This window comes from Tamandua tetradactyla, chromosome 16, assembly GCF_023851605.1.
Source record: "Tamandua tetradactyla isolate mTamTet1 chromosome 16, mTamTet1.pri, whole genome shotgun sequence".
Classification (NCBI taxonomy): domain Eukaryota; kingdom Metazoa; phylum Chordata; class Mammalia; order Pilosa; family Myrmecophagidae; genus Tamandua; species Tamandua tetradactyla.
In genome coordinates, this window is record NC_135342.1 from 24,828,573 (window position 1) to 24,850,423 (window position 21,851).

Genomic DNA, 21,851 nt, shown 5'->3' on the forward strand with positions numbered 1-21,851 from the left:
ACAAGAAAAATATTTTAATTGTAAAACTAACTTGAGGGAGGGGAGGGTGCGGCTGCAGTGACGGGGCAGGAACCTGACTTGCTAAGCAGTGGTTCTGCACCCGGTGCCACCCCACAGGGCAGGTGGGGAAAAGGGCCAGAGTGTTATAAAATGACAATATAAATAGATTTCTAGAAAAGAGGCTGCCCAGGTGCAGTAGTCATTTTCTGCAGAGGCTAGGGGTGGGTGGAAAGCCCTGACCCCTGTCCCCCATCCATCCACAGAAAGAGTGTATAGGGGGAGGGAAAGGCCACTCTTCAGACATTCACGGTCCACCCCCATAATGGCTCAGGATGGGGAGAGGGGGTTCTATGTTAGCGTCTCAGAGACACCCACCTGCAGGCTGGAGGACAGAGTAGCTGAACTGTCCACACATGCACGCGAGCGCACGCACGCACGCACACACACACTCACGCACACACACACACACACTCACAACTCTTTTGTAGTGTTCTTTTCACCCCTGGTGCCCCCTGCTACAGATTTCCAGTGATGAGAGGGCCACCTATCCTTCCTGGAGACAGGAAGCACAGCTGAGGGCCTGTCCAGGAATGGGGTGGAATTCCAGGAGCCTCATTTGCTCCCAAGAGTCCCTGTGATTTCTTTAAGTCGCAAATCAAAGCTGGAGTTCAGTAGTAGGTCCCAGAGGGTGGTGTCATATGGAGTGTCTCTGGGATGAGGAAGAGCAGGGCTGGCCCCTCCTGGCCTCCGATGGGGCAAGGTCGCCCAAGGGGCTCTTTGGTTCCGGGGTGGGGCAGTTAGGCCTCATCTGGTGCGGTTCTGGCGCATGAGGGGCACGATGCTAGAGGGGGGCCCCGCCTTGGCCAGAAACGGGTGCTTCAGCAGCTCGGCTGCCGTGGCCCTCTGTGCTGGGTCCCGCACCAGGAGGCGATCCAGAAAGCCCTTCAGGGAGGGGGAGACCTGGGGTGGAGAGAAGGTCAGGTCACGCACTGTGAGGCCTCAGTTTCCTCCTCTGCCAAATGAGCTGACAGCACTGAGAGCCCAGGGAGGGGTCAAATCATGGGGGTCAAGAGTTTGGCCAGGGATTAGAGACAAATCCGGAAGGCCCCTTAGGCTCGTTCCCTTCCCATTCTGCAGCAGCTGGACCCTCGACGCCCCCATCCCCCAGGGATCTCCCCATCCTGTCTCCTATCCACAGGAGTGCTGCACCCTCTGGGGTTGGGCCCCTGCCCTGAACTCAGCCTAGCTGTGTGCACTCAGCCAAGCAGCCCAAGCTCCTCTGGGCTTCTAGTGCTCGTGCTGCTCAATTCCTCATATGAGCCGCTTACACAGACCCAGAGGGGCAGGCCAGGTCCAGCTCTCGAGAGCCGTCGGTGCCCCAGGCCCATGCCCACCCACCGCTCTGCTTGGACACAAGGCGGGGGGATGGCTGACCCCTGCCTGCCTGTGTCCCTCACATCACCCGTGTGCGAGTGGGGCCGACCTTGTGCACGTTCTTCAGTCGGGGTGGCAGGTTGTCCCGAATCATTTTCATGGCTTTAAGGGGTGGCTCGTTGAAGTAGGGGGGCTCCCCATCCACCATCTCGATCACCATTACACCCAGAGACCAGATGTCCACCTGAGGTGTGGGGAAGGTGGTAGGCTGAGCTGCAAGGACAGGTCTGTCCTTGGCATGGGAAGAGGGAGCCCCAGCGAGAGGTGGCCCCAGTTCTGCCCCTTTGCTCCTGGAGTGCTCAGACCCAGAACAATCTCTCTCACACCTGGCCTGCCGGACCCCCATGCCCTCCTCGTCCTCTACCTCCTCTTCCAGGAAGCCCTGGGAACGGCAGCTCTGTTGTTCTGCCCAGCACCCCCCAGCACCCCCCACCACCCACCCTTCTTTTGCTAACCTCGCTGTCAATCATATAGCAGCCAGGGTTGGGTCAGTGGCCGAGGCTACCCAATCAGCACAGACAGGTCCAGTAATTGGTTCAGGAGCAGGCACATGACCCAACCTGAGCCAATCAGAGTTTTGGCTCAGAACTACTACTCTATAAATAGTAAATGAAGGAATGAATACATGCCCTCTCTTTCTTTTAGCCTAAACTTGGGTACCTCCTTATCTGTGAAACCATCCCTGGTGACCCATTCCCAGACTGAGCCCCGCATCAACCCCTACACCCCTGCTGTCTCAGCTTGATGCAGTGTCAGCCCATGCTGACGGGGATGTCGGGGCCAGGCCTGGGCTCACCTCAGGCCCATAGGGGAGGCGGGAGATGAGTTCCGGGGCCATCCAGTAGGGCGTGCCCACCAGCGACTTCCTCCGTGGCACTTCCTTGCTCACCTGGGCGCAGAACCCGAAGTCTGAAAGCTTTACCTGGGGCCCGGCCAAGGCAGACAGATCAGAGGGGCCAACGCAGTGGAAGGGCAAGCCAGGGGTCCCCCTATTTAGTCCCTGACCACTTACATGTTGAGTCCCCACTATACAGGCCAAGGTTAAGGCCTGGGCCTGGAACCATACAGGGGTGGCTCTGCTGCCTATAAGCTATGGGCCCCAGGAACACCACCACCTTCCCTGACAGTGCCTCCCAGGCCAGGCCCAGCTCTAAGGGCTTCACTGTATCAACTCCCAGTGGCTGCACCATGCAGTCTCTGCTAGCATCCCTGTAGTTTCTGATTCTCCCCACCAGGCCAGGAGGCTGAGGCCATCCCCACTCACACATGAGGAGGCTAAGCTCGGGCAGGACCTCAGGACAGTAGGAGAGTGCCAGCTCGCTGCAGGCCAGACCTCTGTTCTGGGGATGGGGACGAGGGCGGGCCCCATTCCAGAGGCTGACACCAGGAACCTCACTGGGCCCTGTGTGGACCAAACCTGAGGGGGAGACCCAGGCACTGGGAGCCAGCAGCTGCTCCAGGGTTCCTAGAGAAGTGTCCTGAATCCCACAGACACAAGGGCTGGGCAAGGCCTGGGACCCCACTGATGGCATGACCAGAGCTCCCCGAGGACCCTGGAGTGCTACACAAGGAATAAACAAACTTCTGCTCCTCAAGCCACGGGATTTGGATCTGAGGACCAAAGCTTCCCTTGACGAATGCAGGGGGCACGGTGGGAGGTAGGGAACAGCCCTGTACCCTCAGACCCACTCCTCACCCGGTGGGAGGTGGGGAACAGCCCTGTACCCTCAGACCCACTCCTCACCCGGCCGTCGTGGGTCAGCAGGATGGAGTCACTCTTGATGTCCCGGTGGATAACGCCCTGGGCGTGGAGCACAGACAAGGCCTGCAGCACAGCCAGGCACACGGCGGCAATCTGCTCCTCGTTCATCCTGTGCAGGGTGGGGGTGAGCCGCGGTCCACAGGGCCCCCACCTGGGGTTTAGGGGACATGGCCCCACCCTGGGAACTCTAACAAGGATACAGTCTTGCCCTGGGGGTCTGAGGGTCTCTGGTCCCACACCAAGGGGTCTGCAGGGGGCACCGTGGTGGGGGTCTGAGGGGACATGGCTGTCTGGTCAGTACCTGGTGTGGGTGACGATGTCAGTGAGGGCACCTCCCTCCAGGAACTCCATTACCACCCAGAGTTCATCCCCCACCAGGTAGCTGTTGTACATCTCCACCACGTGCTCATGCTGGTGGTCCCTCATGATCACCACCTGGGCAGGGGGGGAGGGGATCAGTAGGGGGAAGGAGGTGGAGGGAAGGCCACCTGCCCTGTCTGCCTCCCAGTCCAGCCTCGGCATAGGCGGGACACTCGGCAAGCCCGGCGCCACCTCTCTCTTGCCCATTGAGATCACCTTGGACGGCCCTGACTGCCAGATCTGACCAGATTGCAAAGCCGGCTTGAGGCCTGCTGCCTCTGGGTTTGCTCCAAATAAAAACACCTCATTTGCTGCTCCCAACCCCCAAGTGGCCCTGGTCAGGTGTTGGGAGAGGGAGATGGGAAGAGGATCTAAGCAGACGGCTGGGATAAGAAGGACAAGTGTTATTAGCCATGGTGAAAATAAAAGGTGGGGAGGGAAGGAGGTACAATTAAGATTCTGGGGTGAAGGCTGGGAGTGGGGGTTGGGGGCAGGAGGCCTGGGGGCAGAGGTTGGGGTGGGGGGCAGGAAGGGGAACAGCACTTACAGGTAACCACGTTAAGAAGATTGTGGTGCGGCTGGAACACTATACTATGGGGGAGGGGGACTGCGAAGTGGGGAGGAGGAAGGGCTGATGGACCTGGAAACAAGAGCCAGAGCCCGCAAAACCTCAGGTCTCACGTCCTCATGGGACTCCCACATGGGTCCCCAGGGGCTTCTCACAACACAGATTCCTCTCTGAGGAAGGAGCCCAGGAACCTGCCTTTAGTTCAAGCTCCCTGGCAGGGAGGCCACTAATAGCCAAAATCCCAAGGCTGGACAGAGCCCACTGCCTCAGTGACAAGCACGGGGGCCAGGACCTGACCCTGACGGCACTGAGGGGTGGTGCAGGGCTTTGTAAAGGTGGGTGAGCGTGATAGGCAGATGTGGGTTTAGAGTGGAGGTGATATGGAGAGGACGCCCCGGGGGGAGGCTAGGGCAGGCCCCCGGAGGATGGTGGGCTGTCCAGGGAGGGGGAAAGAGTGGGTAGAAATGGGTTGATGGGCTGGGGCTAGGAGAGAGAAAGGGGCCAGGAATGGGGATAGAGCCAGAGGCATGGTTAGGATTGAGGCAGGAACCTTAAACTGGAAAGTGAGGAGAGGAAAAAGAGGCCAGAGCTTCAAAGGCCTTCTCTCTCCTGCACCCCCATAGGGCCTGGCCTCAGAAAGGCCACCCCTAAACCACCTGGGATGATAGGTGGGGACAGAGAGGACGGCAGCAGGGCTGTGGCCACCCACCTCATTGAAGAGCAGTTCGCGCCTCTGCTGCTTGCGCAAATCCATCTTCTTGACAGCCACCAGCTTGCCGGAGCTGCGCACGGTGGCGATGCACACGATGCCTGTGGAGCCCTCGCCAATCTTGATGAAGTTGTCCAGGTAGGAGCGAGGGTCACCAGGGTCCACCACCAGCTGCAGGGCAGCCCGGAACTGCTCGTGGGACACCCGCTGGGGCTCCCGTTGGGGTGAGCGGAGGCCAGGGGGCCCAGGGGCAGCAGGGGCAGCAAGGGCATGGGCTGGAGGGCCCAGCTGGGGCTCAGAAGCATGGGGGCCCAGCACTCCAGGGCTGGGGGTGCCATGGACTCGGGTTGGGGGCCGGGAGGAGGAGGACTGGGGGGCAGCCAGGCCCCCTGCTGATGGCCCATTGGGGGCCATGTCCTGAGGCTCCCCCTGGAACAGAAGAGAAAGGCAGCTGTCAGGGGAGGGGGCCGGAGGTCCAGCTCTGCTTCCTGCATGGAGGGGTCCCGGCTGAGGGACAGACACACGAGTGGTCAGAATGAGAGATGGACGGTGGGCTAGAAATGGGCTGGAGCTGGTGGGTGGTGAAGGGGGAAGCAATGGGAAGGGGGAGAGAGGAGATCCAGGGGTGGGAGAATGGGTTACCTGGGCACCCCGGGATGGGTGGTCTGTATCGGCCCGCGGGTACGTGTTAAAGGGACGGCCAGCTGCCAGTTTTGCCCCGCTGGCCAGATTGGCAGGCTGAGGGGAGCTGACGTTGGGCCCAGAGAGGGGGCGTTTGTCCCGGGAGGACTCCTGGGTCCCCCCTGAGCCCTCCCTGGAAGACTTGGGCCTCTTCTCCGGCCCCACTCGCCGCTTGTCACTGCTGCCGCCACCTGCCTCGCTCCGACTGGCCATCCGGCTCCTGCCACCTGCCTTCTCTGGACCCCCTCTGGCCGTGGGGAGCTGTTCCTCAGGCATCCCGTTTTCCTGGCGGGCCCTGGCAGGCGGCGGTGGGCTGTCTCTCCGTAGGGAGTTGGAGCGTGTCACCGACATGTTCTCAAACTCGTCGAGCAGCAACGTGAGGGCCCCATCCTTGGCGCCTTTGCTGCCACGCACAATGGTCTGGGGTCCAGGGCAATGGCAGGGTGGGGTGGGCAAGGAGGAGGAGTACACAGGATGTGCATCCAACACATGGGGACAGGACAACACAGCACAACACACACAGAGACAAGACAGAGACGAATGAAGAAATGCTATGGGGTGATAATGGGGATGGGCAGGGAGGAGCAGGACCAGGGAGGCCCTGCAGCCCCCGTCCCCAACCAAGAAGCTGGTGCAGGAGGGGAAGCTGTGGCCCCTCGGTTGGGTGGCCCCCTGAGAAGCATCCCCCAACCCCTATGTCTTGCCTGCGCCCCAGGCTGGGCAGCAGTTTCTGCCCTGTAGGGTGGAGGGGAAGGAGGATGGTGGCCAGCCCACCCCATAAGCAGCTCTGGAGAGCTGCAAATTATAAGATGCTGGGTCCAGGAGGGCCTGGCACTTCCTGCTCTGCAGGCCTGCCAGTTGTTAACTCCAAACCACAGCTCTCTGCTCCTTTGGAGGTCAGTGTGGGTTACAGAGAGTCAGAAAGGCCTAGACCCAAAGAGAGGGCAAAAACAGAGCCCTGGGAATGGGTGGCAAACACAAATGCCCACGGGGGCAAGTAGAGTACAAAATGCACCCCAATCCATCCAGTCCTCACCCTCCATAGTCACCACCCTAATTGTGACTGTGGTCACCCTCCCCTGGAATTCTGTCCAGGGCTTTTTGTTTGTTTGTTTGTTTGTTTTTTAACATGGGCAGGCACCAGGAATTGAACCCGGGTCCTCTAGCATGGCAGGTGAGCATTCTTGCCTGCTGAGCCAACCGTGGCCCGCCCAGTCCAGGGCTTTTTTAGCCCTCTCCCCAAAACTCCACTTTGCTCATTCGACTCCAGCCACATGAGCCTCCTCACTGAACCTCAATCACCCAAGCACCTTCCACTGCAGGGCCTCTGCACTCTCCGCTTCCCTCCTTCAGGTCTTTGCTTAAAACTCACCTTCTTAGTGAGGCGTTTGTTGACTACCCACCATCTAATATGCCAGCCTCAGCACCCCCATCCCCCTTTCCTGCTTTTTTTTCTCTAGAGCACTTCAAACTCGCTGTTCAGTGCCTCCCTCATGAATGTGGGACTGTTTTGCTTCTCTCTGTTTCTGCTCCTGCCCCATCACAACATTTCGTAGTCTCCGGTACACAGAAGATGCTCAATAAACATTTGCTGAGTGAGTAAGTGAGGTGGGCTGGAAGGAGGTTGAACTAAGCAGAGAACATGACACCCGGTGCAAAAGTGCTCCACTTCACACAGGAGAGGGCTGCCTCTAAGGTGCAGGAAATATTTCATCAAAGCTATCTATGGGCCCCAGTGTATAGCTCATCCCTGCCACTTGTCTCTCCTGGCCCAGGGGCCCTAGAGAGGGGTTTCAAGCCAGGTAGACACATGTACAGACTCTGGTGTGAGAATAAGAGTCGAGAGGGCACTGGGGTTTGGGGGAGGGCCTAAGAGACTTGGGGAGATGCGAGGCCAAGAGCACCAAGCCAAGCAGCATGGAGCCCCAGGACAGTGCTAATCCATGGGCCCTTCTGGGTGAGGAGGGACAATGTGTCCCTTCCTCCTGGCAGATGCAGCCCCGGGCAGGATCATGGCTGGGCCAGGCAGGGGCTAGATTTTAGGAGATGCCCTTGTCTGGGCCCAACCTACGCACTGTGCATGGGCAACCATGGGGGCTCTGTGGGGGATGTAATGGGCAGCTAGAGGGGCTTGTGAGCAAAGGAGAGCACATACCCAATCAGAGGGGGCAGGAGCCACTCAGCTCCAGCTGATTTAAGAGAAGCCAGAAATAGAGATTTGGATGTGAAGTTTCTTGCTTTTTAAGCAGTGGCAAAGCATTCAAAGTATTTGAAACCACCCTGCCTGGGACACGCAGAACACTCAGTGAGCCCCAGTTTGAGAGCTCTGGTGGGGAGTGCCTGAACCTAGGGTTTGCTGGTCTCACTGACGTCCAGGGAGGGCCGTGCTCCATGCCAAGCCTGGCTGGACTCCGGGAGAGATGAGTCAGCCACAAGCCCATCCCTGGTGTGGAGCTTCTGGCACACCCATTCCACCCACTCGGAAACCTGGCCCTGTTCCCACTGGCTCACAGCCCTTTCTGGTTCTGATTGCCCTGGGGATAAAGTCCACAAGGCTGGCTTCACAAGGCCCAGCACGGGCTCACCCTGTGACAGAATCAGACCTTGGTTTAAATCCTCTCTCCCATTTTGTTCAATTGTGGCAGGTAAAAAAGTTAAAAAATAAAAATAACCCCAGTGCTTCACATTTCCTTCTTCCAATGAAACCCATGCCCCTACTGCTCCTCCTGTACAGCCCGTGGGGCTCATTTCAGGTGTCCCCTCCTCCACACAATGCTTCCCCCAGCCTCCGGGCTCCCCAATCTAGGTCTGACCACTTGGGGCCGTCAATGTCTGGGGAGGGTCTGTGCCCCCGACTGGAGTGGGAGCTCTTTAAAGGCTGGGCCTCGGGGAGTACTGGGGACAGGAGCACAGGGCTCAGGGCCTAGGGTCAAGTGTAGGGTTAGGGGCTAAGGGTTACTCAGATCGGCTCAGTGCGGGGTGAGGCAGCAGTGGAGGGGCCAGCCTACCTTGGGGGCCCCAGGCTGGATGGAGGTGATGCAGGCAGGGTCAACCAGGGGCTTGGGCCGCCGTGCAGACTCCTCGATGAGGCTCTGCCACTGGCGAGGCAGCCCTGTGAACTTCTGCTCATGCTGGTCGAAGCCCGTGTGCACGCGGTGCTCAAAGTTGGATGGTGCTGAGATCTCTACCCGCTTCTTCTTCTTCCCAAACATGGTGCTGAGGGCCTCAGCGTGGTAAGGGCTGAGACTTGAGCTCCTACCAGTGGGCCTGCGGGGGGGAACCACCCAGCTGGGATTAGGCCCTTTTCCAAAACTCACCATTCCATTCCTCCTCTGTCCCTGACCTGGTCCTGTCCATCCTCATCTCCCTCCTGGATGGTCACAGCCATTTCCTAACTGCTTCCTGGCTCTCGGATCCCTGAGGAACACCTGAGTCCAGCCACACCTCTCCCCTGCTCAGAACTCCCCTGGCCCACGAGGCCCCACATGCTCTGCCCCCGTCACCTCTTTGCTCGCATCTCCCTCTCACTGGCTTTCAGATTCAGGGCCTCTGCATTCGTGCTTCCTCTAGATGCCCAGTGGCTCCCTCCCAGCTCCTCTCCATTCTCCACGTGGCCAGTGGGCCCTTCCAGACCCACGTCAAATAAAAGAATCGCCACCGTCCCAATATCATGCCACCCTTCACATGAAGGGTGCTAGGAAATTCTCCCGTTTGTTCTCGTCTTACTACTTCAGTGGCTCCCTGACCCTCCATAATGGTCAGCTTCCCAGAGCCAGGTCTTGTCTGCCCAGGCAGGGAGCCTGGCACACTGTATGCTTGGTGAACTGTCAGTTCAAGTGCCTGGAACCCTCCACACTGCCCCTGGCCAGTGCTAGAATGCTGCCTCCCTTCAGACCATTCAACATCCACTTAGCAAGTGGTCACTGAGGCCTGTCCCTCAGTGTGGCACTTTCATCTTAGAGATGAGGACACAGGCTCAGAGGGAAGAGTCTCACCAAGGACACCCAGTGAGTGAACACTTGATAACAGATAGGAACAGACGCAAGAGTCCTTGTCCTGAAGAGTGTGATCCCCACATGAACACTTAGCCCAGTGAGAGCCGGTAAGGCCAAAGGGGAGACAGGCACACACAGGGAGACTTGACCCAACAGAGGGAAGGGGAGCCAGATGGCACAGTACAAGCCCCTCTCTGACATTCATGGCATGTGATTTCACATACTCTCTGGGCCTCAGTGTACCCACTGTAAAACAGAAATCAACGTTGAGCCTTCCCCCTTGGGTGGCTGGAGGGTAAAATGTGTTGATGCAAGCCAAGGGATCAGCCAGGGTTAGACACAGAGCAAGGACCAGGCCAGCGCCTGGGACTGTAACCATTGTGCTCGCCTCCATCAGTGCCTGGGGGAGGAGGCCCATCCGGCTCCCCGGCCGGGGGCCCTGACTCCACTGTCCCACATGTGGGCCCTGGGGACACACACCTGGTCTGATGCTGGCTCTGCTAGAAGTGCCCTCGAGCAGGTGACGGCTCCTCTCTCTGCTTTGGATTACGCATCTGTAAAATGGGAAGAAAAAAATGTTCACTCACTCAGCCATAATGAACCATTGCGCCTCCTTTGTGCCCTGCCCTGGGGACACAGTGGTGACTGAGACAGCCTCTGACCTCATGGAGCTCCCATACCAGTGGGGCAGACAGACCTGTTCCCAAACAGTGACGGCCCAGGTGGTCAGGGCTGGGAATAAAGGGAGGCTTCCCAGAAGAGGGGGCACAGGTGAGCTGAGGCCCAGAGGAGGAGAAAGGTACTGGGCAGGGCTTTCTGCCTCGCTCCTGGCTGACACCCCAGCCCCTGTAACCGTGGCTGGCAAATTCAGGGAGTGTATGGTCCAAGCACGCGCTAACCCAACTGTGGCCAGGATGGGGCCATTCCATGACCCTTTTCCATGGTCCACCAACCCCGAGTTCTCCCCACGTCCTTTCCTGTGGTAGCAGCTTAGTGAGGCAAAGACACCACCCCTAGCCCAGAGGTTGGACCATCAATGGGTAGCCAACCAGGGGAACCGGTTTGGCAGTGGAGCCCAGAGGAAGCGGGTGGGGACTCTAGAAAGCCAACCTGTCTGACTGGCAGGGTGGCCAGAGCCACGCGGGCCAAGGCTCCTTGCACTGGCCCAGGTTTCCTGCCTGCTCTGGGGCCCAAGTCACCTAGACATTGTCCTTTATTCTGCCCCTGACCAAGCCAGGAGCCCCTTCAAAGCTGTTCCTGAATCCAGCCCCTGCACAGTATCCAGACCCCCATCCCAGACTTCCAGCCCTGACTCTCCGACTCCTGGCTCTAACCCACCCAGCTCCCTCAACAGGCTTCTCTGCCCTCAGTTCTCTGACTTTCTAGTTTCAGCTCCAAGGCTTGTCCCTGCACCCCCACCCACATCTCCCACCCTCCCCTGCTCCATCACCCCAGATCTGCGCCCTATGTCCTATTACCTCCTCTCTTTCTTCCCAGATGTCTCCCCTTCTGAATCTCACCTTGCCCACCCAGATCCCCTCCCAAAACCCTGGGCAGGAATCAGATTAGTCATGTAACTCATCACTAAATTCAGGGGGGCAGGGAAAGATCCTAAGGCAGGAGAATCTTAGGATCAAGATGGGGTAGGCAGGTGGTGGTGTGGAAGGAGGGTATGTAATTCTGGAAGCCAACCTCATAAGTAATCATGCATATATATGTGTGAGTGTGTATGTGGGATTCCCATATGGTGGTCTGCCTCCCCACCCTCCTACAGATCAGACCCCCACATAAACACCCAAGCCATCTCTGTACTCTGCAGTCACTCCCCTCTCCCGTGTGACCCAGCAGGGGAAGGGGGTGGAGGGGCACACCTCCGGATATTTGCTTGAGGCCCGCTTCCCTCTGGGTACTGCAGGGAGGGCAGGACAAACAGAGGAACTGACCATGTTTATAGTGACCAGGCGGGGGCCCCACCCTGGGCCTTCCTCCAGGCAGCTCCAAGCACCGTTGGCTCCTCCACCAGGCCTTCCCTTCTCACAGGTCCCTCAAGGGGGACACAGAGCTAGGGGAGAGGAGAGGGGTTTACGAAGGAGCAGGTGCTGGCAGGTGGTCCCAAATGAGCTCAGACAGTTCAGAGCTCAAAGCCCTGGCTTTGCTGCTATGCACTGCAGACCACACTATCTGCATCTGTGAGATATGGATGACCCAATCCACCCTGGCCAGCTCACAGCATGACCCTGGGCTGGTAACTCAGCCACTCTGTGCCTCAGCTTCCTCCTCTGTTAAAAGAGGGATCACAGCACCTGCTTCCTAGAGCGTTGATAAGGAGTCAAAGAGAACATAAAGCACTGCTGGGTCTGGCCCAGAGAGAACCACTGGGACTGGAAGCCCGTGCAAACAGCAAGACTGGACATGCACACAGTACGTGCTTGATAAATTTCAGTCACCATCTGTAGCAGTGAATGCTTACTGAGTAACTGCTGTGTGCTGGTCCCTATTCTGAGCGCTTACCCAGGTTCATTCATTTAGTCTGAACACCTGGCCCAAAAGGAAGGTCATCAGGAGCCCCATGACAGGACAAGGAAAATGAAGCATAGAAAGGGCAATGACTTGTCCAGGTCACCCAGTTTCGGTGCGGCAGGCATCAAAATCCAGGCCTGCCTGACCCAGAGCAATATGCCCTAAATTAGCTCACAGAAACACGAGCGGGAACAACCCCAAATGTTAACAGCAGCAGCTGCTGTGGGATGGGAACTCTCGCACCACGCCCATTTCACAGATGGGGAAACCGAGACCCAAAGAGGTGAAAGCCCTTGTCCAGGGTCACCTAGCTCACAAAAGACAGTGTGCCTGTCCTGCCCTCATGAGCTGCAGCTGTTGTCTTTGTCAGGACAATGATGATGGTGATTCGAAAGCTGGCCCTGGTCTTCCTCCCTCCCTGTCCATGTCCAGGCCTTCACCCTCCTAGGGTGGGGATCCCCATCGCCTATCTGATTCATCCAGGGGTAGTGGGGGCAGCACAAAGTGGGCCTGCTGGGCCCCATCACCTCTGTGGCTCCTTATCTGCCTTTTCCACAGGTCTGTGCAGGACAGTCTGCAGCAGAAAAGATGTTTGAAACCCAGTCCTTGCCACAAACATAGCTTATTGAAACAGCAATAATCCTTACACCATCACAGCTGCTTTTCCTGAGGGGGCCTCACACTCCCACACGGTAGCCAACTCAGTCACTCAGCTCACCCCACAACCTCTGTGGAACAGCTAATTCTCATCCCCATTCCACAGATGTGGAAACTGAACCTCACCAAGGTGAAAACTCTCACCAAGATCACCAAGCAAAGCTGGGCCTGGAAGAGAGCCTGACCCACTCCAGAACTGACCTGAAATTCTCGGCAGGCCCCCAAACTCCTTCCTGTGTCCACAGAGTACTGTGTGATCTGTCCGCCACTTCTTTGCCCTCCTCCCCTCCCTGGTGTCCCCTCACTCACTCATGGTCTTCTTGCTATCCTTCAAACCCTAGGTATGTTCCCACCTCAGGGCCTTTGCACTGGCTGTCTACCTGCCTGGAACCTGCTTCTCAACAATTTGCACTGGACCCCTCACTGGGTCTGTGTGCCAAGGTCAGCTCCTCAGAGAGGGCCCTGGACACTCTGAGCCCTGCCCTGCTTTACTTTTCTCACTTCACTTGCAAGACATGTCACATGAATTTGGCTAGCCCTGTAGTGTCTGCCTCTCTTACCAGAGTGTCAGCTCCCTGAGAGCAGGGACTGTCATCTATATTGCTCCCTGCTGTATCCAGCCCACAGCAGGGGCTCAGTAAACATGTGATGATTGAATTGACTCATTTGTACCCACCAGGCTACATCCCTTCCCTGGCTCTGCTGTGCCCACGCACCGTGTAAAAGTTTTCTGGAGAACCAGAAACATTCTGCCACGCAGGCACAAGGTGATATGAAAACCCCAGAAACATAATGGAGGAGGGTGTATAGCCCAGAATCACCAGCCAGGGCCCAGAAAGCTTCTGAAGTACAGCGTGGGGTCCTAAAATGTTTGCATCCTACTCTAAAACGTTTATTTCATTTTTTTAAAAAAGCTTTTAACCTATCATAACTTGTCAAATCCCAACCAAAATTATTCCTGCCAATCCGGAAGAACACCTAGGGCAATATATAAGATTCTACAAACGTTCCATGCACTACGGTAACTCTCCAGAAACCTCCAACCTCCAGACAGGTCCCCAGACCAGATAAGTCCTGAAATGCAGAGGCACCAGCCTCTCCAGAACATCAACTAGTTCCATCTCCCTATCCTATATTATCAATAACCACTTCCAACATGAAAAAGTTAGAATGGCATAGTTCAAATAACCCTAAAGAGTGGGAGAAAAATCAAAGGTGATAGTGGAGTTATACAGAGAAAGTAGGGTTTAACAAATGAGTATGAGTGCTGAATCATTATACTGATATTTCTTTTAGTCTCCAGTATCTTAGAGCAGCTAGCAGTAAACACTTAAAATTGTACAACTGTAACCCATACAAAACCATGAAATCTTTTTTATTGTGATGTGCTTTGAAATTTATTGCTTTTTTTGTATGTATGTTATTTTTCACAAAAAAAGAAAAAATAACGTAATGTTAAAAAAATAAAAATAATTTTAAAAATTAAAAAATAATTTTAAAATAAGCTTTTAAATTAGTTAACATATGGGATAGGCTGTTTCTGATCTGTCCTAGACGAACGCTACACATTTTCCAGTCACCTTCTGTGCTCACTTGTTCTAAAGGCACCCATTCCCTCCCTTGAGATCAGTTAAGGTGGAAAAGCAAGACCTGCTATGTGCATGTGACAAAACCATCCTGGGGGGAGATGTCTGACAAAAGCTTCCCTCCTCCCCCAACCTCTCCCTGCCCTGTTCTGAAGAAACTTGCCGCCTTCCATAGTGGACAGAAATGACCCCCAGTCCCCCAGTCCCCCAGGTGGCTGGCCCTGCCAGAAACCTGGGGCCTAGCAACAAGATGCTGCCAGGGCCAGCAGCCATCCTTTTACATTCACCAAAATGGAACCCAAAATTAGGAAAGGGATGATGAAGCAGTAGTCACCAGCTGGCACTAAAGTTCTCTACCACTGGCCTCACTCAGCCCACCCTCCGCCATGATCTGTACCTACCAGCTCTGGAAGCTCCCTTCAGGCCTGTTTAATCCTTACCTTCTTGGGCCATGCTCTGATAACGGAGGGGGAATCTGGCTAGCTTCCTGGCCCACAGCAGGTTCCCTGCTGACCCCTGAACATCTCACATTCCTACCCCCACATCCCTGCTCAGCTCTTGCTGCCCACCTGCACTGTCTCTCCCACTCTGGCACCAACTACATCTCTCACTGGGTCTCCCATTTTGGGCCTATTTCCCAGGAATCTTTAGGGACTCTTTCCCCAGACCCTGCCTCAGATTTGGGACTGACACATTTCTGGCCCCTGGTTGGCGAACAGCTACACCACCATGAATTGTCCCATTACAATCACACTCCCAGCCCCTACCCATTAGCATCTACTGAGGACTGACTCTGCCTAGCCAGGTGTCAGGGCCCATAGCAGTGGACTGAATAGGACACAACATCCCTAACCTTGTGGAGCCCACATTCTAAGGGGAAACTGTCAATAAATAAACGAGTGAATCAGACAGTATCTAGTAAGTGCAATATGAGTGCTGAGGAGAAAAACAAAGCAGGGAACGAGGGTTGGGAGGGTGAAAGGGTGTTACAATTTTCAAATAATAGTCAGAGAAGGTGAAACTGATAGAGGAGGGGAGAGGGAGAGCCTGTGGGTCCCCAGGGAGAGAGCACCCCAGGCAGCAGGAGCAGCCAGTGCAATGGCCTAATGGAATGCTCAATGTGGACCCAGGGCAGCTGGGGGAGGGGGTGGTGCGTGTGGCAGGCACCTGGCTGCGTGGGGAAAGTACGTGTGGCAGGGACCAAGTGGTGAGAGATGACGGTAGAGAGGGGATGGGGGTAAACGGTGTGGGGCCTCATGGGCCCCAGGGAGGACCTTATCCTTTCCCTTGGGTGGACTGGAGCCATGGAAGGCCTCTGAGCAGAGGGGCTGGGGGTGTCCATGATCAGTTCACAGGCTCCCTCTGGATTCACCTGGGAACAGGCCTGGAGGGCAGGATGGACAGAGGGAGACCAGGAGGAAGAGATTCAGCAGTATAATGCACCGGACCAGCATGGAACTGGGAGGGGACAAGTGGTGGGTTCTGGGCCTGCTATGAAAGGCAGAGATGGCAGAGCTTGCTAAGGATGGGAGCTGCCTTCTGTAATAGTGGAAGCACAAGTGCCAGGGGATGAGGGCTAGGTCAGGTCTTGCTGGTCACTGCACCCCCCAGCACCTGGCACATACTGGTGCTCGGTCTGCTCTCTCTCAGCCTTAAGCATCACCTAATGTTATATGTTTATTAGTCTGTCTATTGTTATCATCCCCAGCAAAGAGTGGAGACCTTGTTGGGGTCAGTTACCACAGTACCCAGGCTCCTTTGTGTCTGCAGAATGCAGGGAAGCAGTACACGTTTCAAACCTGATCTTGGCCTGGTCCCATGCCAGACATGCAGACCAGGGCATGCCAGACCCTCAGAATAGTTGTTGGGTGGGCAGGGGGGATCGGGGGGGGGGATGGGGCCTCTTCTTTCCTATTTCCCAAACTAGGAAACGGAGGACCAGAGAGGGGAAGTCACTGCACAGAGCCACCTAACACCCACTCATAAAGGCCCACCCAATAAGCAGGCCTGGCTGACACCGTCTCAGCCTCCTGTTTCCCAAGGCCTCCACTCCAGAGAAAGCCAAGGCTGAAAGAACAAAAACTAAGACAGAAACAACCCCACCAACAATGACCAGAACCAAGATCAGAAAGGCTGTCTTGCTTAGAAGGGCATTTGAAAAAATGGTAAACAAAAGAACAACTCTCTAAGAGCCTCCCACCCAGCTCAAACTCTCCACTGCAACTTTCCAAGACTGCCTGATTGGGCCCTGCCAATCTCACCGATCTCACTTCACTCCAGCCATGCTGGCCTCCTTTTTGTCTTGTGTACACCAAGCCTGTCCCAGCCTCAGGGCCTCTGCACCTCCTGTTCACTCTGCCAGTGCATGGTTCACCCTTTCCTGATATTTAGTGGAAACAAAACCTCAGAAAGGCCTTCCCTGACCCCCTAATAAAATTTGCACCCCACCCCCTTACCCTATTTTACCACCTGGCATCATGGCTGTTTACAGTCCACCTCCCCACTCCTAGTAGCATGTCAGGTCCCTGAGAGAAGGGACCTTTCTGGGTCTTATTTTTGCTGGCTCTCCAGCACCCACAGTGGTGCTTGGCACACAGTAGGTGCTTGATAAATGTTTCTGGAACAAATGAATTATGCTATTGCCAAAGTAATGAGGCTGGACGCTGAGGAGGAACAGGGAAGGGTGGTTGGAGCAAAAGGTAGATAGGAGTCTGCAAGGCCTCTCCCACACTGCCTGGAATTCTGACCTTGATGCCTGAGAAGGAACTAGGAGCCAAATCTATAGAGAATGAGTGTGGCTACTCAGTGTGTGTGAGTGCCAAACACCCTATGAGTCGCCCAGTCATGAGCTCAGCCACCAGCCATGTTGCCCAGGCTGGGGGTTCTGAGGAAGTGGCAGCATATGTGAGCTACAGGCAGAGGCAAATCATACAGGTGAATACGGAGGCTTCGACCCTCAAGGGGTGTCCCACGGGAAATCCATTAGTCTCCACAGCAGTTTCTGTGAAATCCCAGGGAGGAGGGTAAAAAGACACAAGATCCAGGGTTGCCCTGGTATTGGGGAGCAGGGCCAGGGGAGGGAGGTGCATGTTCCTGCCAGGAGGGCCACTGCCCTCCCGCCCCCCACCCCCACCCCCTTTGCAGGGGCTGTGCCCTTGTCCTGGGACCTGGAATGCCCACCCCTCATCCCAGTCTTCACCTTCTTATCCCTCCCCCTTCCTTCAAACTGTCAAGTCTCTTGCCTTCAGCAATTACACTTGTCACAGCTGTAATTTTACATTTGTCTGTGTGGTCGTTTCATAAATGTCTGTCTCCCCCAATGGACTGGCAGTCCCAGAAGACAAGGCAAGGTCTGTCTTGGTCACTGTCATACCTCCAACCTGGGTATCAGGACTCAATAAGTGGTGGATGGTTAAAAATAAACCATACAGGCTCAGATCCCAGCTCCACCACATCCAAGCTGTGTAGCCTTGGGCAGGTCACTCGACTTCTCTGAATTCAGCATCCTCATCTCAAACTGGGGTAATGTGAATCCCTGCCTCCCGGGAATGTTCTGATAACCACATTTAGAACAATGCCTGGGGCCAGGTAAGCCCTCACTACCAGCTGGTACTGTCAGTGCTGCTGAAGGAATGAATGAATGAGATATTGAGAGAGGCTGCTCAGTCCTCTTCTGGCTGAAGCAGATGTACCAGACTTACTTCCTCCATTATGCTCCCATCCCAATTCCGGGCTGCCTCCCCATCTAGGCTGAGAGCTCTGTTAGGGTAGGGTCTGGGGCCATCTTGGCCATCCTGTATCCCCAGCCAAGCCTGGTCTGAGCGCTCTGAGTATGCACCTGAATGAAGGGATGGTGCTTCCTGTACCTGTACGTGGGCAGGGCTCAGGCTGGTGCTCAAGGCCCCTGGGAAGGTCAGATGGCTCAGGGAGGGAGGCCTCTCCATCCACTCTGGCCTGGCACAACATTGTTAGTGCCCTTCACCCTCCAAAGGCACCTGTGGGTGTGATGGATGCCACAATAAACGTGAGAGTGGGGTGAAGGGCAGACATCATTCACCCCCCCGCCATGAGGCAGGGCAGGAAGGACAGGGTAACAAGGCACAAGCCCTCATACTGTGAACCCCCTACCCCTACAATGTAATGCACTCCCCCACCACCACCACAAGGAGACACCACACAGCAACCAGTGCACCAACACTTGTTGTTTCACATCCTCAGGTCTGACACAATGGCAATGAGCTCGTGGACATCCAGTGATACACCTCATGAGCCCCAGGCACACACAGACACATGAAGATGCTCCACAATGCACAGAATATCTGCAGCTGACACTCTACACAATACAGATTTCCAGAGGCCACCCCACAAACATGCAACATGGGCATCCAACAGCACACAGCCAGAAACCCAAACACACGAGCAGCTTAGTCACACAGAAAACTCTTTGATCAGCCCAGAGCCAGCAGACACCCACTCCCACTCTTGTAGCATCCCAACAACCCCAGTGTCGACCATACAGCAGCATGGGCACAGGAGGCTGCTGGCCAGGGCTCAGTGCCCTGCTTGCTGTGGGGTGTGCAGAAGGGTCGCCTGCCCAGGCCTCTGTTCCCACCTCTGCAATGTGGGGCCCAGCAGAGCCTGCCCCCGAGGGACCTTCTGAAGCACTGGTGGGAAAATGTAGGAAATACTCTTAAATCAAGACCCAGCAAATGGAAGGGCTAAGCAGTCAGGCATGGACCCAAGACTTCTTCCATAACACTGTAAAGACCCACACCCCATTTACAGTGACGACCATCCAGACCCACAGGGACTTATGGCAGGAACCCAAGCAATAGACACACACACAGAACACAGACCCAGCCATCACCCCAGAACACGCATGCACACACATACAGTCCTACAGACACTCCATAACTGTACCTAGAAAGATGCCCTGAGAATCCCTGATTTCTACTGACCACACACCCAGGAACACCCAACAAATTACAGAGTCAGACTGCAAAATCTACACAACCCTAGATCCACATACAGAGGGTACTGAGACCCCACGACTGACTCAGGCACACCCCAGTTGACTCCAGGGTCACAAAGAGGGACCCAATGAGACCCTCAGGGATGCCCAAGGACAAGTACTCAGACACATGGCAATTCCCTAGGAGACAGACACCTGCCACCATGCACACACAAGCATGGCCATCCTGCCCCTGGTCCCTCCAAAAGGTATGGCAGCTTACACATGTGCTCATACAGACTTCAGCGGCCATGCGGCAGGACACCCTATGCAGCCCTCCCCTTGCTGCCCCTCCTGCCTGAGGCCAGGGCCAGCTCACCTCCATCATCCTCTTCCCTACTTTCTGGGGCCCCTCAAGGGGGAGGGCCAGCGGAAGGAGAGGGTTCCAGCCAGGAAAGCAAGGAGTGGAGCTCCGGAACTTCTCGGGCCCTCAATGCAGGCACTTCTTAGGAGAGCTGGCTGGGCTCTGCGCCCTGGCTTCCCTGGCAGCGGGTGGTGGCGCGGGCTTGCCCTGGCAGGAGCTGAGCTGCGGCTCCAACCCATGGAGGGAGGGAGAGGGGGAGGGAGGCGGGGCCGAGCTTGGAAACACCAGCCACAATTGCCCTGGCAGAGGGACGGGCTGGGTGGGGACATGGTCAGACCCCTACAAACACACACAGGCCCCAATCTCACTCCCCTAGGCAGGACTGGTGCCAGAGGCCCAGCAGGCTTTGGCCACACAAAGCAGGGCTGAACTCTGGGAAACACAGCTGGCAGGGTGGCTAGAGGGGCAGCCAGTGGGCTGGAGGAAGGGACAGAGGGATGGCAGACTTGGATCTGGGGGGGTGGCTGGAGGAGATCTGGGACTCGCTGTGTTCCCCCCACCCCACCCCCTGGGGCTGCTAATTCCAGCAAGTGCACAGAAAGGTTGGGATTAACGGGCCACCCCCAAACAGGTGGTCAAATGAGAGACTCCTAGACTCAGGGGCGGCTTCTCTCGGTGGCAGGGGCAGGAAGGTGGCAGGGTGGGGAGGGTGGGCCATCTGAATGCCAAGAGGCTCTAGTATGGATGAAGCCAACCCTTCTGCAAACAAGCAGCCCTGCTTTAGAAGAATTTCTCTGCCGGGCCCTGCTCTTAGTACTTGCCATGCATTAAGTCATTTTACCCTCACCACTGCCCAGAATGGGACAGACACTTTAGCAGGTCCATTTTATAGTGTAGGAAATTGAGGTTCAGAGAGGCTGAGCCACTAGCCCAAGGCACCTAGGTCAGGCTCTGGGATTCTCAAGTCTTTATCCAGTAACTCCCCAAACCTCTCCCCCTCAGTGCCCTCAGCAGTTCTGCTGAGGCCCTTCTATGGCCTTTCTCCTCCTTTAGATCTCATTTCCTTTGCAGAGCCTTCCCTGACCTACCTGTCCATTTATTTATAATTTGTTACTTGTGTGGCATCTGTTTAATGTCTGTCTCCCCCATGTCGGGGAGGCCTGAGAAGGCACGGTGGCTAGGTCATTCCATACACCCGTCAGGCCCTGGCCCTGACACCACCTCCTCTAGGAAGCTCCCTGGCACCCTAGGCTGGGTCAAGTACCTCCCTGTGTTCCCCTCAGTCTCCTGGGGCTTCCCCTATCCAGCCCAGACCACTTGGGCTGTCACTGTCCTAGGATGTGTCTGCCTCTCCCATTCGTTCTCACTACTTACTGAGCTCTTAACACATGCCCACCTGGCAGGCTCTGCTCTAGACCCTGGGAATACAGCAGTAAACAAAGTGGACAAAACAACCTACCTGGAAGCTAACGTCCTAGTAGGACTGCCTGCTCCTGCGGGGGCAGGGACTTGGTGGGCCCAGTGCCAGGCCAGGCAGACACCCCACTCAATGGTTCCAGAGGAAGGAGAACAGTAAGCACACGGCCTGAGGGGTGGGAGTGAGCAGAGATACCTGTGTCCTTCCCAACTCCCTGCTCTGCCACCCTCAATATGGCTGCTTCCTCTCAGCCAACTCCTGAACGACTTTATCTTCACATGCAGGCCACGGACTCAGAGCTCCTACTCCAGGGTGGAAATCCCTTCTACCTCCTTCCTGCCCACTACTTGATAGGCTCTGAGGAGGGGCTGGGCTGGGCTCTGGGAAAGGAGGCAGGTCTGGGGGACCCCAGAAGTCCCAGATCCCAGGCCACCCTCTTCCCTGTGGGGGTGGGGCACCTGCCAGGCAGCCACCCAAAAAGGAGCCAGCAGAGGCCGGCTCCCCAAACCGGACAGGCTGGTTTGGGCTTTGGCGGGGGAGCGGGTCATAGGATTGGACAGTTCTGGCCAGGCCAGTTGGGGGCGGGGGAGGGCAACACTAGCAGGCCTCAAGAGGTTGGTTCAAGACTTCCTCACATCAAGACAACTCTTTTGTTTTGTTTAATCATGAAACACACCCCAATATAAAGAACAAAACAATGAGCCCACATAAAACCCAACACAGTTCTCAATTAACATTTTGCCATTTGTTCTTTTCCTTCCTCTATTAAATGGGTAACATAGGCACATGGGTCAAAAGCTAGAGGTTCCAAAAGGCAGGGGTGACACGACACCCCCTCCTGCCCTGA

The 21,851-nt window shown here is 56.0% G+C and overlaps 1 protein-coding gene across 7 annotated transcripts in view; it reads right to left on the minus strand.

Annotated features, from left to right (window-relative positions):
• PAK4 (p21 (RAC1) activated kinase 4) overlaps window positions 1-21,851 on the minus strand; it is a 51,377-nt gene continuing 29,526 nt past the window's right edge. For 2 of the 7 annotated variants that reach the window (XM_077131916.1, XM_077131917.1), the window contains exons 2-11: window positions 11,453-11,571; window positions 9,990-10,063; window positions 8,523-8,781; window positions 5,476-5,934; window positions 4,834-5,262; window positions 3,498-3,631; window positions 3,179-3,305; window positions 2,231-2,356; window positions 1,484-1,618; window positions 1-960 (exon numbers count right to left, since the gene is read on the minus strand). In XM_077131916.1, the coding sequence (XP_076988031.1) occupies window positions 805-960; window positions 1,484-1,618; window positions 2,231-2,356; window positions 3,179-3,305; window positions 3,498-3,631; window positions 4,834-5,262; window positions 5,476-5,934; window positions 8,523-8,726 (1,770 nt within the window). In that variant the 5' untranslated portion in view covers window positions 8,727-8,781; window positions 9,990-10,063; window positions 11,453-11,571 and the 3' untranslated portion in view covers window positions 1-804. Of the gene's footprint in view, window positions 961-1,483; window positions 1,619-2,230; window positions 2,357-3,178; window positions 3,306-3,497; window positions 3,632-4,833; window positions 5,263-5,475; window positions 5,935-8,522; window positions 8,782-9,989; window positions 10,064-11,452; window positions 11,572-18,138; window positions 18,350-19,602; window positions 19,791-21,851 lie in introns of those variants that run through there. The other 5 variants (XM_077131915.1, XM_077131914.1, XM_077131913.1 and 2 more) reach the window with 4 other exon arrangements.